Raw genomic sequence first — 18493 nt, 5'->3', positions numbered from 1 at the left:
ATCTTGACACTTGCCTGTTTTCACATCTGCCAGTGTTTGATTTTGTCTTTTTTTCCTTCTCTCCAGAATGTGTCATATAAAATGTATTATGTTTTCAATTTGGAGTAAATCAAAGAAAAATATATTTCATATAGAGATATCCCTTGAAATAACTAGTGCCAGCCTCCGTGATTAAGAAGTCAGCTGGGAGGCTCTGGTTTGGGGTATGTGTTTGATACAAGACATGGAGAGACAGGAGTGGGTCTCTCTATCTAGTCCACATCCTGTCAGCTCCACCTACTGGGACTTCAGGTCTCAGATCTAAAAATCCAAATCCAGGTAGGACTGAAAAGTGGGAAGGAAGACCTAAAGTTAATATATGAAGCAGGCCGAAATAAGCTCTGCGTTTCTACTTACTGTTTCTGCACCCTGGGTAGGGCTGTCCTGAGTACAGACACTTCTAGAAGGGCTGATTTCTCTGAGCACTCCACAAGTGTGCCACCTTGTGGCCTGAAAGTGTACTGCTTCCTGTTACCTCTCTCTCGCTCATCTCAGTAGATCCTGGTGTCCATGTTCTTTCCAACGAGTTATCTGGCTGCACTCTTGCTGTTAATAGTTCCCCAGCTTTTACCTCCAGTCCTAAACTTTCTCTGAAACTGCATACATGGATTTTTAATTATCTCCTAGATAACTGGTGATTTCTAGATGTTTAAATGAAAGCCTATCAAGCTCAACTCATTTTATCATACTGTTGACTGCCTCAAACCGGCTTCTCTACCTCTTTTCCAAGACATGGTCCACATCATGGTCCAGTTGCCACACTCTTCAGAGTCATCTTTAACTTCCCCTCTATCTTACCTCTTCACAGCATGCCCCCTGCCCCAGACCAGACCATGTCATGTTCCCATTTAAATTCATTGTCTAGAGCTGTGTCTTCCAATAGCAGTAGCCACTATTGACCACTTGAAATGTAGCTAGTGAGATTGAGGAACTGAATTCTTATTTAACTTCAATTAATTTTGAAATGGCCTCATGTGGGTATTGGCTGCCATATTGGACAGCAGAGGAACCCAGACTCCTTCATGTAGTATCTAAGGCCCGTTGCACTTTGTTTCCGGCCTCTCATTCTAGCTGCATCTTCAGGCTCTGCTACTTCTTCCCTTATGATCTAAGCATTTTGGTTTTTATCCTCAGTGTGGGGGAAACTGGTGATGGGTTTAAGCAAAGTTCAGGATCAGGTCTGCATTTTACAAAGATGACTGGCTACTATGAGGTGAAGGGATTGTAGGTGAGTGGATCAGATTTTTGTGGCTCTCCAGGTGACCTGTGCCAAGAGATAAGCGGCAGATATTGACAGGCCTTCGTGATTGATTGGATTAGGGAGATCAGGTTGGTGTCAAGAATGCATCCCAGGTCCCTGACTTATGCAACTGGGGGGAGAGTGTTACCATTCACTGAGGTAAACAGCTGGGTTTGGGAGTGGATTCATGAGTTCAGCTGTGACCTTGTTGGGTTTGAGGTGTCTGTGGTGCAGTGGTTAAAAGACAGGCTGCCAACCAAAAGGTCAGCAGTGGAATCCACCAGCCGCTCCTTGGAAACCCTATGAGGCAGTTCTACTCTCTCCTATGAGTTGGAATTGACTTGATGGCAACGGGTATTTTTTTGGTAAGACATTCAAGTGGAGATGTTGTGCAGGCATTTTGATACATGGCCTTCCAGGCCAGAAGAGAAATTTGAAAATATAAATGAGATATAAATGTGAGAGTCATCAGCGTACAGATGGTAATTGAAACGATGAATCAGAATGAGATTGCCTAGGGCGAGGTCTGGAAGAGACAGACTAGGATTAAACCTTGAGAAACTCGATCTTCTTAAGGAGGATATGCTGACAAGGGAGACTGAGAAGGAGCGACTAGGAGGAGGAAGGAAAACCAGGAGCAGATATCATGGAGGCCAGGAAAGAGAATGTTTTAAGAAGGGAGCAGTCAGTAGGGTCAAGTGTTGACAAGATTGTAAATAAGGGAAGGACCAAAAGTTTCCATCTGATTTAGTGACACAGAGGCTACTGAAGGCCCTAGCAAGGGCTGTGTGAGCAGAGTTGTGCAGGCAGAAGTCAGATGGAGTGGGCTGTGGGTGAGTAGAACAGGCTGGAGAAATTGATAGAAAAAGTGCTAGCAACTTGTTCCACAATTTGGCCCTAAAGGAGGGAAAGAGGCTATGAGAGTCTTGAATGTGTTAGTCCAATGGGAAGTAGCCAGCAAAGAAGGTGAATACATGGCAGACAGAAGGAATAGGTGATGGAGAAAAGTTTCTACACAGGTGAGAGGGGCTGGCCTCCCAAGGACTCACAGGAGGATTGATCTCACAGGACTGGGGGAAACCTCCTCTGTCAGGGAGGAAAGGAATAGAGGCACTGGTAAAGATGCTTTAGAGGTGAGGAGGGGATCTTGAAGTTTTCTGCTATGCTCTCTATCCTCCTAGAAAACAGACAAGGTTTCCTGCTGAGAATGAGAAGGGAGGTGGGAAGACTGGAGGTCAGGAAAATTAGAAAGACTTGAAAGTACCTGTGGAAAATTGGAGAGCGAGTTGACCCACAAAATAGCCTGTCACTTCTGAGGGTCTGGTTGTGTGCTCAACTGTTTGGATGCAGGCACAGAAAAAATGGAGATGCATGGAGGGTTGGAATTTTACCAGTCAAGAGCTGCAAAAAAACAGAGGGGATAGGGAGTTTAAGCTTTGTCAAGAAAATGAGTGAAATAATGGACCATGGAATAGCTAAGGATGTATAAAGATAGGCCAGGTCTGATGGATTTGAAAAGTGAGAGGCCAATGTATTGACCCTCCAAAGATATGAAAAAAAAAGTAGTTATGAAAGCAATTAAATAAATAAGCTTGAAGGAAAGAAGACTGTACTAGAGAGGAGAATGTCTGAATTTGAGAGTTCGGTGACGAAAGACTTGAGCATGAATACATGTGAGCGTAGAACCAATCATCTTTGATTCAACAGAGTTTTGAAAGTCCCTGGGGCGGACTGAGAGGGACCATCCACAAGGGGACTGGAGTCACTGGGATGGCTGCAGGGACACGTGGAAGGCTGCGAACCAGGTGGCCAAGTTGGGGAGTGCAGGGTGGTAGATAGGTGATGAAAAGATGAGGAGGGGTAGGTTGGTGTAGCTGATGACATAAAGGTAAGAAAGTGGAGATCTACCAGAGAGAAAGAAGGAACAATGTGAGACATCCACCCAACTTCCAGACTGAAGTTCTAAGGCTGAGAAGGAGCTGATCTCCAACAGCCCACATGAAATATATTCTTTTTCAGCAGACAAGGTGGACCACTAACACTACTACTTTTGGCTCAGCTAATTAGGCAAATTTAGTGCCGAAGTGAGGTCCCCAACTTCTGGAACAATGAATAGTGTGTCTGTCCCTTTCAATGTTTTCTGAGCTGTGTTTGAAAAAAATACACATTTAAGCTCATATATGTATTTTAACATTGAATTGTGTATGCTTTAATATTGTAAACCACTCAGATCTTTGTGGAGGTAAATAAAGGTACAAATGAAATCCCTGGGTGGTATAAATGGTTGATGCACTTGCTGCTAACTGAAAGGCTGGAGGTTCGAGTCCACCTAGAGGTGCCTGGGAAGAAAGGCCTGGTGATCTACTTCCAAAAAATCAGCCACTGAAAACCCTACAGAGCACAGTTCTGCCCTGACACAAATGGGGTCATCGTAAGTTGGACTCCACTCAGCCGCAACTGATTTTTCTTTTTTTAGGGATATCAGTTAAGAATAAATATAAATTCACTGAGGAGTTGGCTGAACATATTAGAAGGACAATATTGCAACTGCAAATTCTTAAGCAATAAACGCAATTCTGTTAGTTGTTTTGTTTAGTTCTTCCCAGCATATTGCCACATATAAGTGAACAATTAGCAAACATTTTTAATGATGATCGTTGTTGTTCTTAGGTGCAGTGAGTTGGTTTTCTATTCATAGTGATCCCATTTGACAGAGTAGAACTGCCCCATAGGGTTTTCTAGGTTGTAATCTTTATGAGAAAGAGCCCTGGTAGTGCAGAGCTTAAGCGCTTGGCTGCTAACCAAAAGGTATAGGTGGTTCGAACCCCACCAGCTACTCTCTAGAAAGATGATATGGCAATCTGCTTCTGTAAAGATTATAGCCTTAGAAACCTATGGGGCAGTTCTTCTGTGTCCTGTAGAGTCACTATGAGTTGGAATCAACTTGACAGCAATGGCTTTAGTTTTTTTTTTTTTTCTTTTTGAATCTTCATGGGAGCAGATTACCAGTTCTTTTTCCTGCAGAGGCACTGGGTGGCTTTGAACCACCAACCTTTCAGTTAGCAGCTGAGCACTTAACTATGGCACCACAAGGGCTCCATCTTTAATGATGATAACAAGGATTAAGTATTTCACTTCATTAACCCATGGTTTCTTAACCTCGGAACATTTTGAGCTGGATATTTCTTTGTTGTGGGGGACTGTCCTGTGCATTGTCAGATGTTTAGCAGCATCCCTGGCCTCCCCCCACTAGATGGCAGCAGCATTCTCCCCGCCCACCCCCAATCCCTGGTTGTGACAACCAAAAATGCCTTCAGACATTGCCCAAATGCCACCTGGAAAGAAAGTCACCCCCAGTTGAAAACCACGGTGTTAATCTATTTAGTTTTGCTTTTAAGTTTATCTACTTCTCAGCTCTTAAGCTCCTTACAGCCGGTACCAGGATTAAAATAAATATGTAGTGAAGTGTTGCATCAGATTACGGATGTAATATATTTTACAGGTGAGCTATATTTCTAAAAACCTGTGCTACTCATATTTGGTCAACTGCATCATATTTTAAAGGCACCAAGAAAGCTCCCAATGTCCTCAGGGGAATATCCTATTCTTAGAATTCCTTTTGTAAAGTGAAGAATCACCTTATATTTTCTGAATGGAGATTTCTCATCCTGGGTTTTTCTAACCAGGACACATATGAACCGTCTATCTGTTTTTGAGTATAGTGTTAGTTCTGGATCAAGGAAGAAGAGAACAGGGCTAAATTTAGATTATCTTTGATCTCTGGTTTAAAATTCACAAGAAGAGACTAAGTTGCCCTGAGGAACTGAGAGCAGTAGTTGACAGCACTAAGTATTTCTTGTGTGTGCTCTTTAATGATTTCATGGCAATGACAGACGGCTCAGGGAAATGGATGGGAATTTGAAATGGACAGAATCTGATTTAAGCACTAATTACACGTGAATTCATTTTCCTGAATCTTTTGTCTTTCTTCTTTGAATTCAGGTTTAAAACCTACTGTGGCGCTGTGTCAACAGAAGTGTAGACGAACTGGGACTCTGGAGAGCAATTATTGTTCAAGTAACTTTGGTAAGAAATAAAAACCAGCCTTCTCTCTTTCATCAGAAACTTGAGACTGCACGCTTAATCTCAAAGGAATGGCCATGAATTTCATGGTAGAAGGTCAATAACACTGTTTATTTACCCAAGAAAATGTTTTCTTATGCACCAGGGTGTGTTGATTGGTATCATTAAAATTATTAGATTTTATGCCTGAGAAAAGTATGCATACAGAAAAAAAACTTTTTTTATTCACATAAACTTAAATAATTTGACTCCTGTGGTACACGAAACTTCCTCTGTATATTTTGTCTGGCTGAGTTTTCCTGAAAAAAAAACCTGTGTGCTTTTTTTTTCCTCACATATTTTTCCATGAACTGAATATTTTTTCACACATCTGTAACTCAACTTAAGTAAATTAGAAACATATCGAGGTTACATTCAGAAGCTGGCCTCTCCAAGAAATTCAGATATTTTCTCCATGATGTCCCTCCAAAGATACTAAATTAAAGCTTGGAAATCTGAAGTCTATTGGGAAACCCTTAGAAATCAGAACCTGAGGAGATATTAATGATTTAGAATTTCTAAGTGCTTTTTCTAATGAAAAAATGGCACCCTCTGTGAAAACCACTTCACAGCAAAAGCATCTTAAAAGGAATATTTAAAAAAAAAAAAAGGTCTTATCAGGGAAAGTTGCTACAGCCTAAATACCAAAAAAACCCCAAAAACCAAACCCGCTGCCGTCCAGTCAATTCTGACTCACAGCAACCCTATAGGACAGAGTAGAACTGCCCTGTAGAGTTTTCCACGGAGTGCCTGGCAGATTCAAACTGCCGACCTCTTGGTTAACAACCATAGCACTAACCATTACGCCACCAGGGTTTCTACAGCCTAAGTAGGTTACTTAAAACCCAGGGCCTCCCCAGAAGAGGGTTTGCTTGCTTTTTCTGTATCTTAAAGTGGCAAGTCTGTAGCCCCAGATGAGCTATATCGTAGTGGAGGCACGAAGACACTGAAGACTCAGGGGCCCGGGTCTTACTGGAGTTTGCGTGCTGAAATGCAAATAACTGGTATACAGATTGCAAACAAATAGGGCCAGGTGGCACTGCTGCCACATCCAGTTTACAGTCTTCTGTAGGATCTGCTTCAGGAAATCTCTCTCCTCTGTCCCTTGGGAACCACCTCATTTCACTCTGCTACAAAATGACATTTTTCAGTGAGCACCCATCACCAGGAATCAATGTCAGTCAGGATCAGAATTCTGATTTTATGAGCTTTACCTGCTATGTTTAAGAAGGTCGTCACGTTGGCCAAGTCCAAAACTTCATTTGTTCCATTGAGTTGGGACTCATTTATAAGGCAAAAGGACTACAGCCTATTGCTAGCGCCCACTGGTTCTCAGCCCGGATTAGTGAAGCTTCCCTGGGGAAGTTTCGGTCATCCCAATAACTGGGGAATGCTATTGGCTTTTATGGGCAAGGACAGATCTGGTAAAAATTCTTTCAATGCAAAGCTAGTCAGTCCTGCACCATCAGGAATTGTTTCTCTAAATGCCGAAAGCACTCCTTTGAGAAACACAGCATCTTTGCTTCTGTGGTTCAGTGGTGAGACCCTTCTCTCTACTGAGTGTCACAACGGAAAAAAGAGAGAGTTACATAATGGAAAGCAATGGAATTTGTTTTTTTTTTCTTCTTCTTCACCAAATCAACAATTTCTACATGTATAATTCAGGAAAAGCAACTAAATTTTGCTAGAATTTTTTTTTAAGCAAGAAAATGTTTTAAATTATACCTCCATTTTATACATTGACTTGTTAAATGAGCTTAACAGAGTAGATAAGGGAGAGAGAATGTTAAAGACTCTGAGAAAGAGATTTACTGATAATCAGAGAGAAATGGCTACCCGAAGGATGAATCCAAAGTTCAAGGACAGAGGGACACTAAATAGAGAGGGGGACGGATTTGACACAGACAGGGGGACACTTTCCCACCTAGACACAAGGACTTAGATTTCAGTAGCTCAGACCCTCATCATACCCAATCAATACCATTTTACCCTGGTTTTTTTTTTTTTTTGCTTCTAAAGATTAAAGGTCTTACTGAGTGTTCACAGCTAGAGGCTCATGAGCTTGGCTCTTACTTGGTAATTGATCCACATGTATGTGTAAACACTCTGAAGCGTCCTCATCTCAGCAATAGACTGCAGGTGGTAGTATTTAGGTTCTTCTCTTAGTTACCAACACCTAAAAACCAGGTAACCTTACAGCTTCATAGCCCCTTGTTTGACCTAAATTTTAGTGACAAATATATAGGATCGAATTTGAGAGCTCTATCAGAGCCTTTTCTTTAACTTAAAAATTTTTCATACCTGAAACTTAGAAGAATGTAAAATTGTTTTCAATTCTGCTTACATTTACCTTCACTGTCATTATATCAAAAAATGCTTTCTTCTGCAGTGTTGGCCGGCACCGTTATCACAACCATCACTCGAGGTGGGAGCCTGCATGCCACGATCTCCATCATCAACATCTATAAAGAGGGAAATCTGGCGATTCAGCAGGCAGGCAAGAACATGAGTGCCAAGGTCATTGTGGTCTGCAAGCAGTGCCCTCTCCTCAGAAGAGGTAAGTAAGGAAGAAAACCTTAGTCCCTTTCCTAGGAGAGCTTGGGGACAGAGAAGGCACAAGTCGTGGAGCAAGTCAGGGACCTTTTCCATGCCAGGGCTACTCTTGTTGTGTGCCATCGAGTCAATTCCAACTCAAAGCGACCCTATATGACAGAGCAGACCTGCCCCATAGGGTTTCCTAGGCTGTAATCTTTACGAGCAGATTGCCAGGTATTTTCTCCCTCGGAGGGGCTGGTGGGTTTGAATCATCAACCTTGACCTTACAGTTAGCAGCTGAGTGGTTAACCATTGCACCACCAGGGCTCTGCCAAACCCAAAACCCAGTGCTGATGTTGATTCCAACTCATAGCAACCCTACAGGACAGAGTAGAACTACCCCACAGGTTTCCAAGACTGTAATCTTTACAGAAGCAGACTGCCATATCTGTCTCCTGTGGAGCCACTGTTGGGTTCAAACCACCAACCTTTTGGTTACCAGCCAAGCGCTTAACCACTGCACAACTAGGGCCCTTCCCAGAGCTCTAGCGAAGTAAAGCCAGGGCTGATATATTGGCCATTTCTGGTATAGATGGAAGGCCTTGGGTGTCAGCAGGATTAGGCCTCTAATCTTAGTTCTTGATAACCTGTGGAAGAAGAAGAGGTAGTGGAAATAATAAATAAACTAGGATGAATGAGTCCAAGAAGCATGTGAAAATGGATCAATAGGAAAAAGACACAGAGACACCAGTTCAGGGGAAAGAGATTTTAGACAATTGCATTTAAGGTACCAATGCTATATTTAGAAGAAAATCCAGCAAGCAACAGGAAATGCAGGGCTGAAGTTCATTAGAGAGAGGCATATCTGGGCTAGAATTAAAGATTTGGGAATAACTGGCAGAGATGGGACCATTAAGTCCATGGATGTGCATGAGTTTATTAAGAGAAATCATGGAAAAAGGAAAGTGACTACAGGGCCAGGGGACAGGACTTTTTTTTAACTTAAAAAAGTAATGTATGTTCCATGGTTTTTAAAAAAGGTTAAATAAGCAGAAATGGGTATAAAATAAAAAGTGAAAATCCCCTTTCTTTTTCCCCAGAGGTACTGTGAAAAGTTCATTCCAGAAAGTTCCTGTCCATGTAAGGCATGTGCACACATGTACATGAGCTCAACTTACATGAACGGGCTCATACCATAGTGCTCTATTGCAGCTTTTGTGCCCACATACTATACACATAGACATCTTCCCATAACAGCGTATGTAGATAGATCTTTCTTTGGAAGCGTAGTCATGCATAGTAGCACTGTGTGACGTGATCTCTCCATCCAATCTCAGCCCATCATTTTTCTCAGTCTTGTCACCATCCTCTCCCACAATCAAACCAAACCATATAAAACACGCAGACAGAAATGCGGAATATCCATTTCAAGAAATCCTTCCTGTAAATTCAGAGGGATCTAGCAGCCTCGTGTTGACCCCCTTTGGAGGGAATAGGAGAGGTTCTGTAAGAGATAAATAGGTCCTTCCAAAGCTGCTAAGGAGTCCCCAGGTGGCGCAAACAGTTAAGCACTCGACTACCAGCCAAAAGGTTGGTGGTTGGAACCCACCCAGAGATGCCTCAGAAGACATGCCTGCCGATCTGCTTTCGAAAGGTCACAGCCTTGAAAACCCTATGGAGCAGTTCTATTCTGTACACGTGAGGTCGCCATGAATCAGAATCGACTCAGTGGTAATAAACAAGAACAAAGCACCTGGGAAGAGCAAATAATGCACACCCTGAGAAGACAAAGTCTCCTAGTGGTGCTAGCTGTCCAGCCCGGAGGTGCACCCACCTGCCCGGCCAGCCAAGCTTTCATTGGCTCAAGACCACTATGATGACAATGAGCACCCCAGAGGCAGGATTATGCTAGAGAAAAGGGAAACCCGTATTTCTCTTACAACGCACAGGTGGAAGCGGAGCATTAATGAGGTGATAACACGCATGAGAGAATATGACATTTTTTGGAGGTAATATAAATCTCCAGAGTTGAACCCAACACACCACAGCTCACACCCAAGTCCAGGTCTAACCTAGCTAGATCCACTGATGTATAAAAAAATAGTAACAGATATAAATACATTTTAACACTTATTTTTTTGCACGGAACTACAAGAATGCAAAGAAGTTTATGACCCATCCGCGTCCTCAAGAAGCTTACAAAGTGCTTGAGATGTTGAGAAAAGTTCAGAACAAACAACAGAAGAGTGGAGATTACTTGCTAAATGTGTGGAAGCCCGGAAGCTTGATAGGACTAAGGCCATCTGGGGGAGCGCCGGGGGCTCTGGAGGGAGGCGAGCCTTCTGCGTTAACACAGGGCATTGTCCTTCGAAGGCCCTGGGTAAACGCAGCAGACCTAGAGCACTGCAGAGTGGGACAGGAATTCACATATCACACGGTCCAACTTCCTCGTGATGGCAGAGCTGGAGTATGTTACTTAGTTGAATTTCTCTCTTGGCCCATTAGAGCCGTAAACCAGATTTTAGTCTAGATAGAACAAATGTACACTTATATCCTTTACAGAACATTTATCTCCAGGTAAGTTATAGTTTTTTTAAGTTATAGTCTAAGGTGCATCAAACCAGTGCATATAGAGAAATTTTAATTTTCTATTCTTTCTTTAAGGTCTAAATTATATTATTATGGGCCAAGTGGATGAAGATGGGCGAGGCAGAATCATGCCAGACAGCTTTATCATGACGTTCAAGACCAAGAGTCAGAAGCTCCTGAATGCCTTAGAAACCAAGCAGTGTTAACAAGGAACACTGAAAAGTTATGCTGCGGTCTGTCATTGTCTTTGAAAGATCTATTTTCTCTCAGTAGGAAAAAAAAAAAACTTACAAAACAAAATAACAAGCATTCCAGTGATCGGACTGACTTACTCTTCACATGATGTAGGTGCTAGACCTCTGAGATCGCTGATGGAAGTTCTGTGCCTGCACCAGGAGGAGCGGAAATCTGATGGAAGACCTGCAGGCTTACTGCTGCGCTGACCGCTTGGAAGCAGTTTATTTATACATCTCTGTTTTTGTCAAAGGGTTTTTGGAAATGAGTTGTGTGAAGATGTAAAAAGAAGAGAATTTTATAAGTGCAATATTTATAATGATATTTGTTTTATCTTTAAGCATTTACTCTGAGGTGTTACATTGCTTTCTCGCATTTTTTTTTTAAAAAAATCAATGCTTAATAAAATATTATAAAATGATTATACAGTAGCCATTCGATGTGTTTTTACAGAAAGTGGAACACTGTGAAAAGAATAAAACAAACACACAAAAAAAACAGTTACCTTTAAGTCAATTCCAACTTCTGATGCGACCCCATGTGTTACGGAGTAGAACTGCACACCATAGGGTTTTCAAGGCTGTGACCTCTCAGAAGCAGATTGCTAGGCCTCTCTTTCGAGGCATCTCTGGGTGGGTTTGAACTGCCACCCTTTTGGTTACTAGTCAAGCATTTAATGGTTTGTGCCGTTATATAAATACACCTCTTATTTACATATAAGGTTGCCTTTGTATCAGTTTACACTTCGCTAAAAGAATTGGCATTCCAAGAATTTCAGGGACTAAATGGGCCCAATAATGTAATTACACTGTAATTCAGTCTGCAGAATCAGAAACTCTTGAGCTAGAAGGGGTCCCTCTGGGATCTGGTCCATCTTTGTTTTGTAATTGAAACTGAAGCTCAGGTATATTTAGTGACTTGCCCAGGGCACACATCTCCTAAGGGGCAGGGCAAGAATCAAGCCTAGGAGTCTTAACTCTGTAAGAACAGTGTGGAGGCAGCACCTGATCTCCTCTCACTTCACAAGGGGGAGGAGAATCAAGGTCAATAGCCCAAGGCTGACTCCTGTAAGGCAGAGGTCAGACCTGCCTCCTCTCTCTGCCGTCTTTACCAATTCTGACACCAACCCTTCCTCCCATGGCACTCTACTTCTCTGCTGGGTTCAATAAGTCATTGCAATGGCCACGCAGAACTCACAGACCATACTCATGATTATGGGGTTTAGTAGGAAAGTAACAGGTTACAATTCAGGCTCAGAAACACTCAGGATATAGTTCTTCCATCAGGACAGCCTCTTTTCAGCTGTGCTTGCAGACACACCTCTCTATGGCCCTAGGCCTCTGCCTTGCTCAGGCAACTGTTACAAAGCTCTTTTGTTGTTTTTGTTGTTGTTGTGCGCCATTGAGTCCATGCTGACCCATAGCGACCCTACAGAACAGAGTAGAGCTGCCCCATAGGGTTTCCAAGGAGTGGCTGGTGGATTTGAACTGCCGACCCTTTTTGATCTGTATTACCAGTGGAAAGACTTCCATAGGTTTCTGAGTGGGGACTTGAGTCATAGAAAGGTAAAAATGTCATACCACTGACACACCTGACCCAACACTTAAAACTATTCAGGTGCTTAAAAAACCCAAACGAGTCATGGTCCAGCTGAACCCAACTCACAGCGACCCCACGTGTTATAGAGTAGAACTGCGTTCCATAGGGTTTTCAATGACCGACCTTTTGGAAGCAGATCACCAGGTTTTTCTTCTGAAGTGCCTCTGGGTGGACTCCAACTGCCAACCTTTTGGTTAATAGCCCACTGCTTGACTGTTTGTGCCATGCAGGAATTCCATATTTAGGTGATTAGTGGTTAATAATATATGACACCAGTTCGTCTCTTAATTCAATTATTCATAACATAGCAATGATCAAGCTGAACAGTGAAGCTGTTCTTTCTGGCCCAGTAATTATTCTTTAATTCTTTCTTGTTTATCAAATCATTTATTTTGACTGAACTTCAGTTTCCTCACTTATAAACTGAGGGCATTAGATTAGATGACTTCTGGGGGTTCCATATCTTCTCTTTTAGGAATTAAAAAAAAAAATTTTTTTTTTTTTAAAGAGCCGGTAGTTTTGTGACAGCAACAAGCTAAACCATAGGCCAGTCAGTTTACCTAGTTTATCAGAGAGAACAGGGGAAAAAAGAAGCTAAGGAGAGCCCTCCTAACAGCTGAACAAACCCCAAAATCGGCCCAAAAACAACTATAGAAGAATCCTCATCAAAAGGGAGAAAACGCAGAACAGAATTTCAAATTCTTATGAACTCCAGACTTTGTAGAGCCATAAAGGCTGGATGAATCCCTGAAACTACTGCCTTGAAGTAATCTTTAAACCTTAAACTAGAAATATCCCCTGAAGTCTTTTTCTTTCAGTTTTATAATTAAAAAAAAATTTTTTTTAATTATTATATTTTAGATGCAGGTTTACAGAACAAACTAGCTTTTCATTAAACAATCACACAATCAGTACACATACTGTTTTGTGACACTGGTTACCACCCCCACGACATGTCCACACTCTCCCCTTCTCTACATTGGCTCCCCATTTACCAGCTTTCCTTTCTCCTTCTGCTTTTTGTCCTTCCCCCTGCGCTGGTGTGCCCCTTTAGTCTCATTTTGTTTTATGAGCCTGTCTAATCTTCGACAGGGTGAACCTCAGGAGTGATTTCATTACTGCGCTAAAAGGGTGTCCGAGGTCCATACTCTAGATTTTTTCCAGTCTCTGTCAGACCAGTAAGTCTAGTCTCTTTTGTGAATGAAGCTCTGTCTTGCTTACTTTGGACATGTCATTAGGAAAGACCAATCGCTAGAAAAGGACTTCATGATTGGTAAAGCAGAGGGTCAAAGAAACCCTCAGTGAGACGGGTTGACACAGCAGCCACAAAAATGGACTCAAACATACCAACGATCAGGAAGACGGCGCAGGCAATGTTACAGACAAGGTCACCGTGCCAATTCCACAGCAACTAACAACAGTACGACCATCACGTTGTTGTTGTCAGGTGCCATCGAGTCGGGTCCGACTCACAGCGACCCTATGCACAACAGGACGAAACACTGCCCGATCCCGCGCCATCCTTACCATCTATATAAGGTATGCCTGAGCTATGTTGCTATGCTTGAGCCCATTGTTGCAGCCACCGTGTCAATCCACCTCGTTAAGGGTCTTCCTCTTTTCCACTAACCCTGTACTCTGCCAAGCATGATGTCCTTCTCCAGGGACTGATCCCTCCTGACAACATGTCCAAAGTATGTAAGACGCAGTCTCGCCATCCTTGCCTCTAAGGAGCATTCTGGCCACACTTCTCCCAAGACAGATTTGTTCGTTCTTTTGGCAGTCCACCATCATAGTGGGAGATTTTAACATCTCTCTCTCAGTAACCAACAGATTTAAAAGGCAAAACAGGAAACATATTGAGGATTTGAACCACACAATTGACAGAATATACCTAATGGATATGCATAGAACAGAACTAAAGACACATTATTTTCTAGTTTGTATGCAACAATTTCAAAACTTGCCCACTGATTGCACACTGAAGCAAATCTCAAAAAAATTCCAAAGCAGTATTACCATGTTCTCCAACAACAATGAAGAATTGGAAACTAACAATACTAACAATAAAAGTAACCAATAATAACAAAAAAGATAACAGAAAAAACCTTATGTGGAAAATTGTACAATGTGCTTTTAAATAACTCATTATCAAAAAGAAACCGTAATAGAAAATATTAAGAACTGAACTATAATAGAAATGTTACATACAGATATGTATGGAATACTGCTTAAGTAGCACTTTAAAATTTATAATCTTAAATGTTTACATTATAAAAGAAAGGGCGAAAACCAATTAGTGAAGTATCCAAAGTAGGAAGTTAGTAAAGAAAAGGCAGACTAAATTTTTAAAAGATAGAAGAAAACAAGCATGAGAGCAGAAATTAAGTAAAATAAAAATCATAGAGAAAATCAACAAAGTCAAAAGTTGGTTTTCTAAAATGACTAATACCAAACCAAATCCACTGCCATCGAGTCGATTCCAACTCCTAAAATGACTAACACGACTGACAAAACCCTGACAACATCAATCAAGAACAGAAGTGAAAAGGGACAACAAAATAATGTAGGAATAAAAAGGAGACCTTATTACAGAGGCTGCAAAATCTTAAGTATTAAGATGATATGAACCATTTATGCCAATAGATTTGAAAACTTGGATAAAACAGACAAATTCCTAGAAAAGAAAGTATCAAAACTGACTCAAGTAGAAATATAATACCTATGTAGTCCTATAGCCATTAAATAAATTGAATCAGCAGTTTAAAATCTTTCCTCAAATAAACTGAAGGCCTAGATAGTTTTACTTGGACGATCTACCAAGCATCTAAGGGGCAAAGATTGCCAATCTAACATAAATTATTCCAGAGTATAAATAAAGAAGAAGCATAACCTTAATACCAAAACTTTACCAAACAATATGAGATAGGACAATTACGAATCTGATTTCACTTATGAACACAAGTGGAAAAAGAAGCAAAATATTATCAAACAAAATACATCATGATCATGTCCCATGAAACCATGGTTGATTTAATGTTGATCTTAATAATCCAGAAAAAAGCGTTTGATTTAATTTAACATTTATTCATGACAAAAATAAATCTGAGCAAACTAGGAATAGAAGGGAACTTCCCTAAAATGCCAAGAAAACCTGTATCAAGCCTCATACTTAATGGTGAAATATTAAAGGCATTTCCTTTAAGGTCAGTGACCCAAGAATGCCTGAAATTACCGTTTCAATTAAAAATTGTACTGGAAGGTCCAGTCATTGCAGTAATGTAAGAAAAAGAAAGTTGATACAAAGGATTGGAAAGGAAGAAAGAAGATTATTATAATGCAAAGATGATATGATTGTTTAAATAGAAAACCCAAAGTAACCTACAGTAAATGATTAGCGGTAACAGAGTTTCACAAATTTGTCCCTTATATGTATATACATAATCCCTAGCATAAGACCAAATATGGAATATTATTTTATCTTTTATAAATAATAGCCTTGAATTAAGTACCTCAGGGTCATTACTCAAACAGTACCAGTCTCTAACACAGCACCTATGGATGTACAAGTGTGAGACTGCACATGGATGTACAGAACTGGGTACTTAGACTGGGCAGCTCTGGGATGTACACAGACATTTGTTCTGAGAGATTTTAAAGTTACTATTAAAAATCCTGATTTTGACTTTTTTTGTAATTTGCTTCTTCCTCTTCAAAACAAAGTCAACAACTGGATTTAAAAAGGCTAAATTTTGATATAAATTGGGAACATCTTTTGCTTAAAGAATGTCCTTGTGGCATTCTGATACTAACATTAGGTTACATTTAAACAGTGAGATGAAGTGTTTAAGTATAGAAACCTATTATGAAAATTTACAAGCTTAGAGTAAGATTTCATGTAGCTGATTACTTCATCTCACAAACAAGGAATTAACATTAACCGTAACATAATGCAATTAAGAGCTTCCTGGACAAGGAGGAAAGACTTGAATTCTCATTCACTGTCGGCACTGGGTCTGGGTTTGGTTACTGCATTAGGAAACCCTGGTGGTGTAGCGGTTAAGTGCTACAGCTGCTAATCAAGAGGTTGGCAGTTCAAATCCACCAGGCGCTCCTTGCGGACTCTATGGGGCAGTTCTACTCAGCCCTATAGGGTTGCTATGAATCAGAATTGACTCGACGGCAGTGGGTTTGTGTTTTGATATAGCATTAAGAGAGCTTTAGTCTCTGTAAAAATGGTATGAGGGTGGTGTCTGACCTTCTATAACTTCATGAGGGGGAAGAAGAATCAAGATCCACAGCCCAAGGCTGATTCCTATGAGACATGTCTCCTCTCTCCAACAACTTTACCCGTTCTGACACCAACCATCCCTCCAACAGCACTCTCTACTTCTCTGCAGAGTTTGATAATTCATTGCAACAGCCAAACAGAACTCACAGACAATACTCACAATTACGGTAGGGTCTTAGGGAAGTGAAGGTTACAGTTTAGGCTCAGGAACACTCAGGATACAGTTCTTCCATCAGGACAGCCTCTTAGCTGTGCCCACACGCAGGTCTCTCTCTGACCCCTCGGCCTCTGCTCTGCCCGGGCAGGTGTTACAAAGCTCTTTTAGCTCTGCGGATAAGTGTCCTAGGGCACCTCACTCTGCCAATAAGCCTCGGCCTGCTCAGTCTAGCTCTGTGGGCGGGCAAATCTAGCTCCACCAAGTGCCCAGAGGCATCCTAGTCCCGCTAGCATGCCTCCTGCCCAAAGACATTCAGCTTTCTTGCTCTGTGGGCTGGGCTGCCTCCTGGTGGTCTCGGCTTTGCTGCTGCTGCTGCTGGTTTTTTGCCATCTTTGGTGTTACAGCTCTCTCTACCTTTCTCTCTTGGTCTCCTGGTTCCAGGAGCTTCTCAGCATGGGGATTCTCGGTCCAAAAGATGTGCTTCACTCATGGTTCTTCTTTCTTAATGATGGCAAGATCCTCTCCTCCCACGTCTAGGATGGCTCATTTTTAACCTAGCGGGATGGCAAAACTTGACCAATCCCCTCGTTAGGGTTCCATATCCCTTATTGGCATGGTCCCACCCAATCGCTTGGTAGGAGTTGCAAAGACTATGACTAGAAGGGCCATACTAAGTAATTCATTGCCCGCAGTCTCCTTATCTGAAAAATGAGAAAGTTGAATCAGATCCTCCTTGAGATTCCTTTTAACCAGTAGGCTCTGAGTCAGTTCTGACTTGTGGTGATCCGTGTCTGTCAGAGAGGAACTGTGCTCCACAGAGTTTCTGAAAAATGGCTGGTTTTTCCAGAAGATCACCGGGCCTTTCTTCTCTGGCACCTGCAGGTAGAGTAGAACCTCCAACCTTTTGGGTAGCAGCCCAGCATGTTAATTGTTTGTATCACCCAAGGATTCCCTAATGTCTCGTAAAGGTCTTAAAAATGTTTCTAGATCCTTGAATATATAAATTTCTCAGGATGTACAGTGGCCAAAAAAAAAAACCCACTGCCATCAAGTCGATTCCAACTCATAGCGACCCCACAGAGTTTCCACGGCTGTAAACCTTTACAGAAGCAGACTGCCACATCCTTCTCCCATGGAGCTGCTGGTGGTTTTGAGCCATAGATGTTTTGGTTAGCAATCAATCACTACAGAAATAAAATTAGCCAGTTCTGCCATTCTAAACACTCTTCTGGTCCTGCCTTGGCCTGGCTTGTTATTTTCTGAGGCTGGATTCTGTTCTTCTATTTATGTTTACTACTTCACTGTCCATCCTTTTGTTCTAACTCTTGCTCATCTTGTTGGTCTCTGCTTTTGACCCTAGTCATAAAATGAAAAGTTCTTAATAAACTAATCATTCAGAAAAGCAGGCACTAGATATTTTAAGTTTTGTTCTCTGACCAAGATAAACCTACTGTATGAGAAATCAACTCAAAAAAACCAAAGCTTTTGGATATATCTTACCTGATACATCAAATTCAGCATCTCAAGTCATCCATTACACAACCTTGGACGAATTGCTTAAAATGTCAGTTTTCTCACAATTCAATCTGATAAAATACAATCCAGAGCACACAACAGTTAGATGAGTATGTAACTGTTAGATGGGTATAAAACTGACAGAATATCATTCCTAGAATACTTAAACAGC

At 41.5% G+C, this 18493-nt stretch overlaps 2 protein-coding genes across 5 annotated transcripts in view; one reads left to right on the top strand and one right to left on the bottom strand.

Annotated features, from left to right (window-relative positions):
* Positions 1 to 10731, top strand: part of PCOLCE2 (procollagen C-endopeptidase enhancer 2) — a 76518-nt gene extending 65787 nt beyond the window's left edge. The window contains exons 7-9 of the mRNA XM_003416171.4: positions 5282 to 5365; positions 7791 to 7958; positions 10601 to 10731. Coding sequence (XP_003416219.1) covers positions 5282 to 5365; positions 7791 to 7958; positions 10601 to 10731 — 383 coding nt within the window. The remainder of the gene's footprint in view (positions 1 to 5281; positions 5366 to 7790; positions 7959 to 10600) is intronic.
* TRPC1 (transient receptor potential cation channel subfamily C member 1) overlaps positions 1 to 18493 on the bottom strand; it is a 190705-nt gene that overhangs the window by 102083 nt on the left and 70129 nt on the right. For 2 of the 4 annotated variants that reach the window (XR_010319146.1, XM_064275553.1), the window contains one exon: positions 6698 to 18392. Coding sequence is in view for 1 of the 4 variants with exons in the window: in XM_064275553.1 (XP_064131623.1) it covers positions 18381 to 18392 (12 nt within the window). In the remaining 3 variants the exon portion in view is untranslated. Of the gene's footprint in view, positions 1 to 6697; positions 18393 to 18493 lie in introns of those variants that run through there. The other 2 variants (XR_010319144.1, XR_010319143.1) reach the window with 2 other exon arrangements.

The sequence above is a fragment of the Loxodonta africana genome, chromosome 23 (assembly GCF_030014295.1).
Source record: "Loxodonta africana isolate mLoxAfr1 chromosome 23, mLoxAfr1.hap2, whole genome shotgun sequence".
NCBI classification, from domain to species: domain Eukaryota; kingdom Metazoa; phylum Chordata; class Mammalia; order Proboscidea; family Elephantidae; genus Loxodonta; species Loxodonta africana.
The sequence above is the reverse complement of the archived record's forward strand: the minus strand, read 5'-3'. Positions and strand labels throughout refer to the sequence as shown.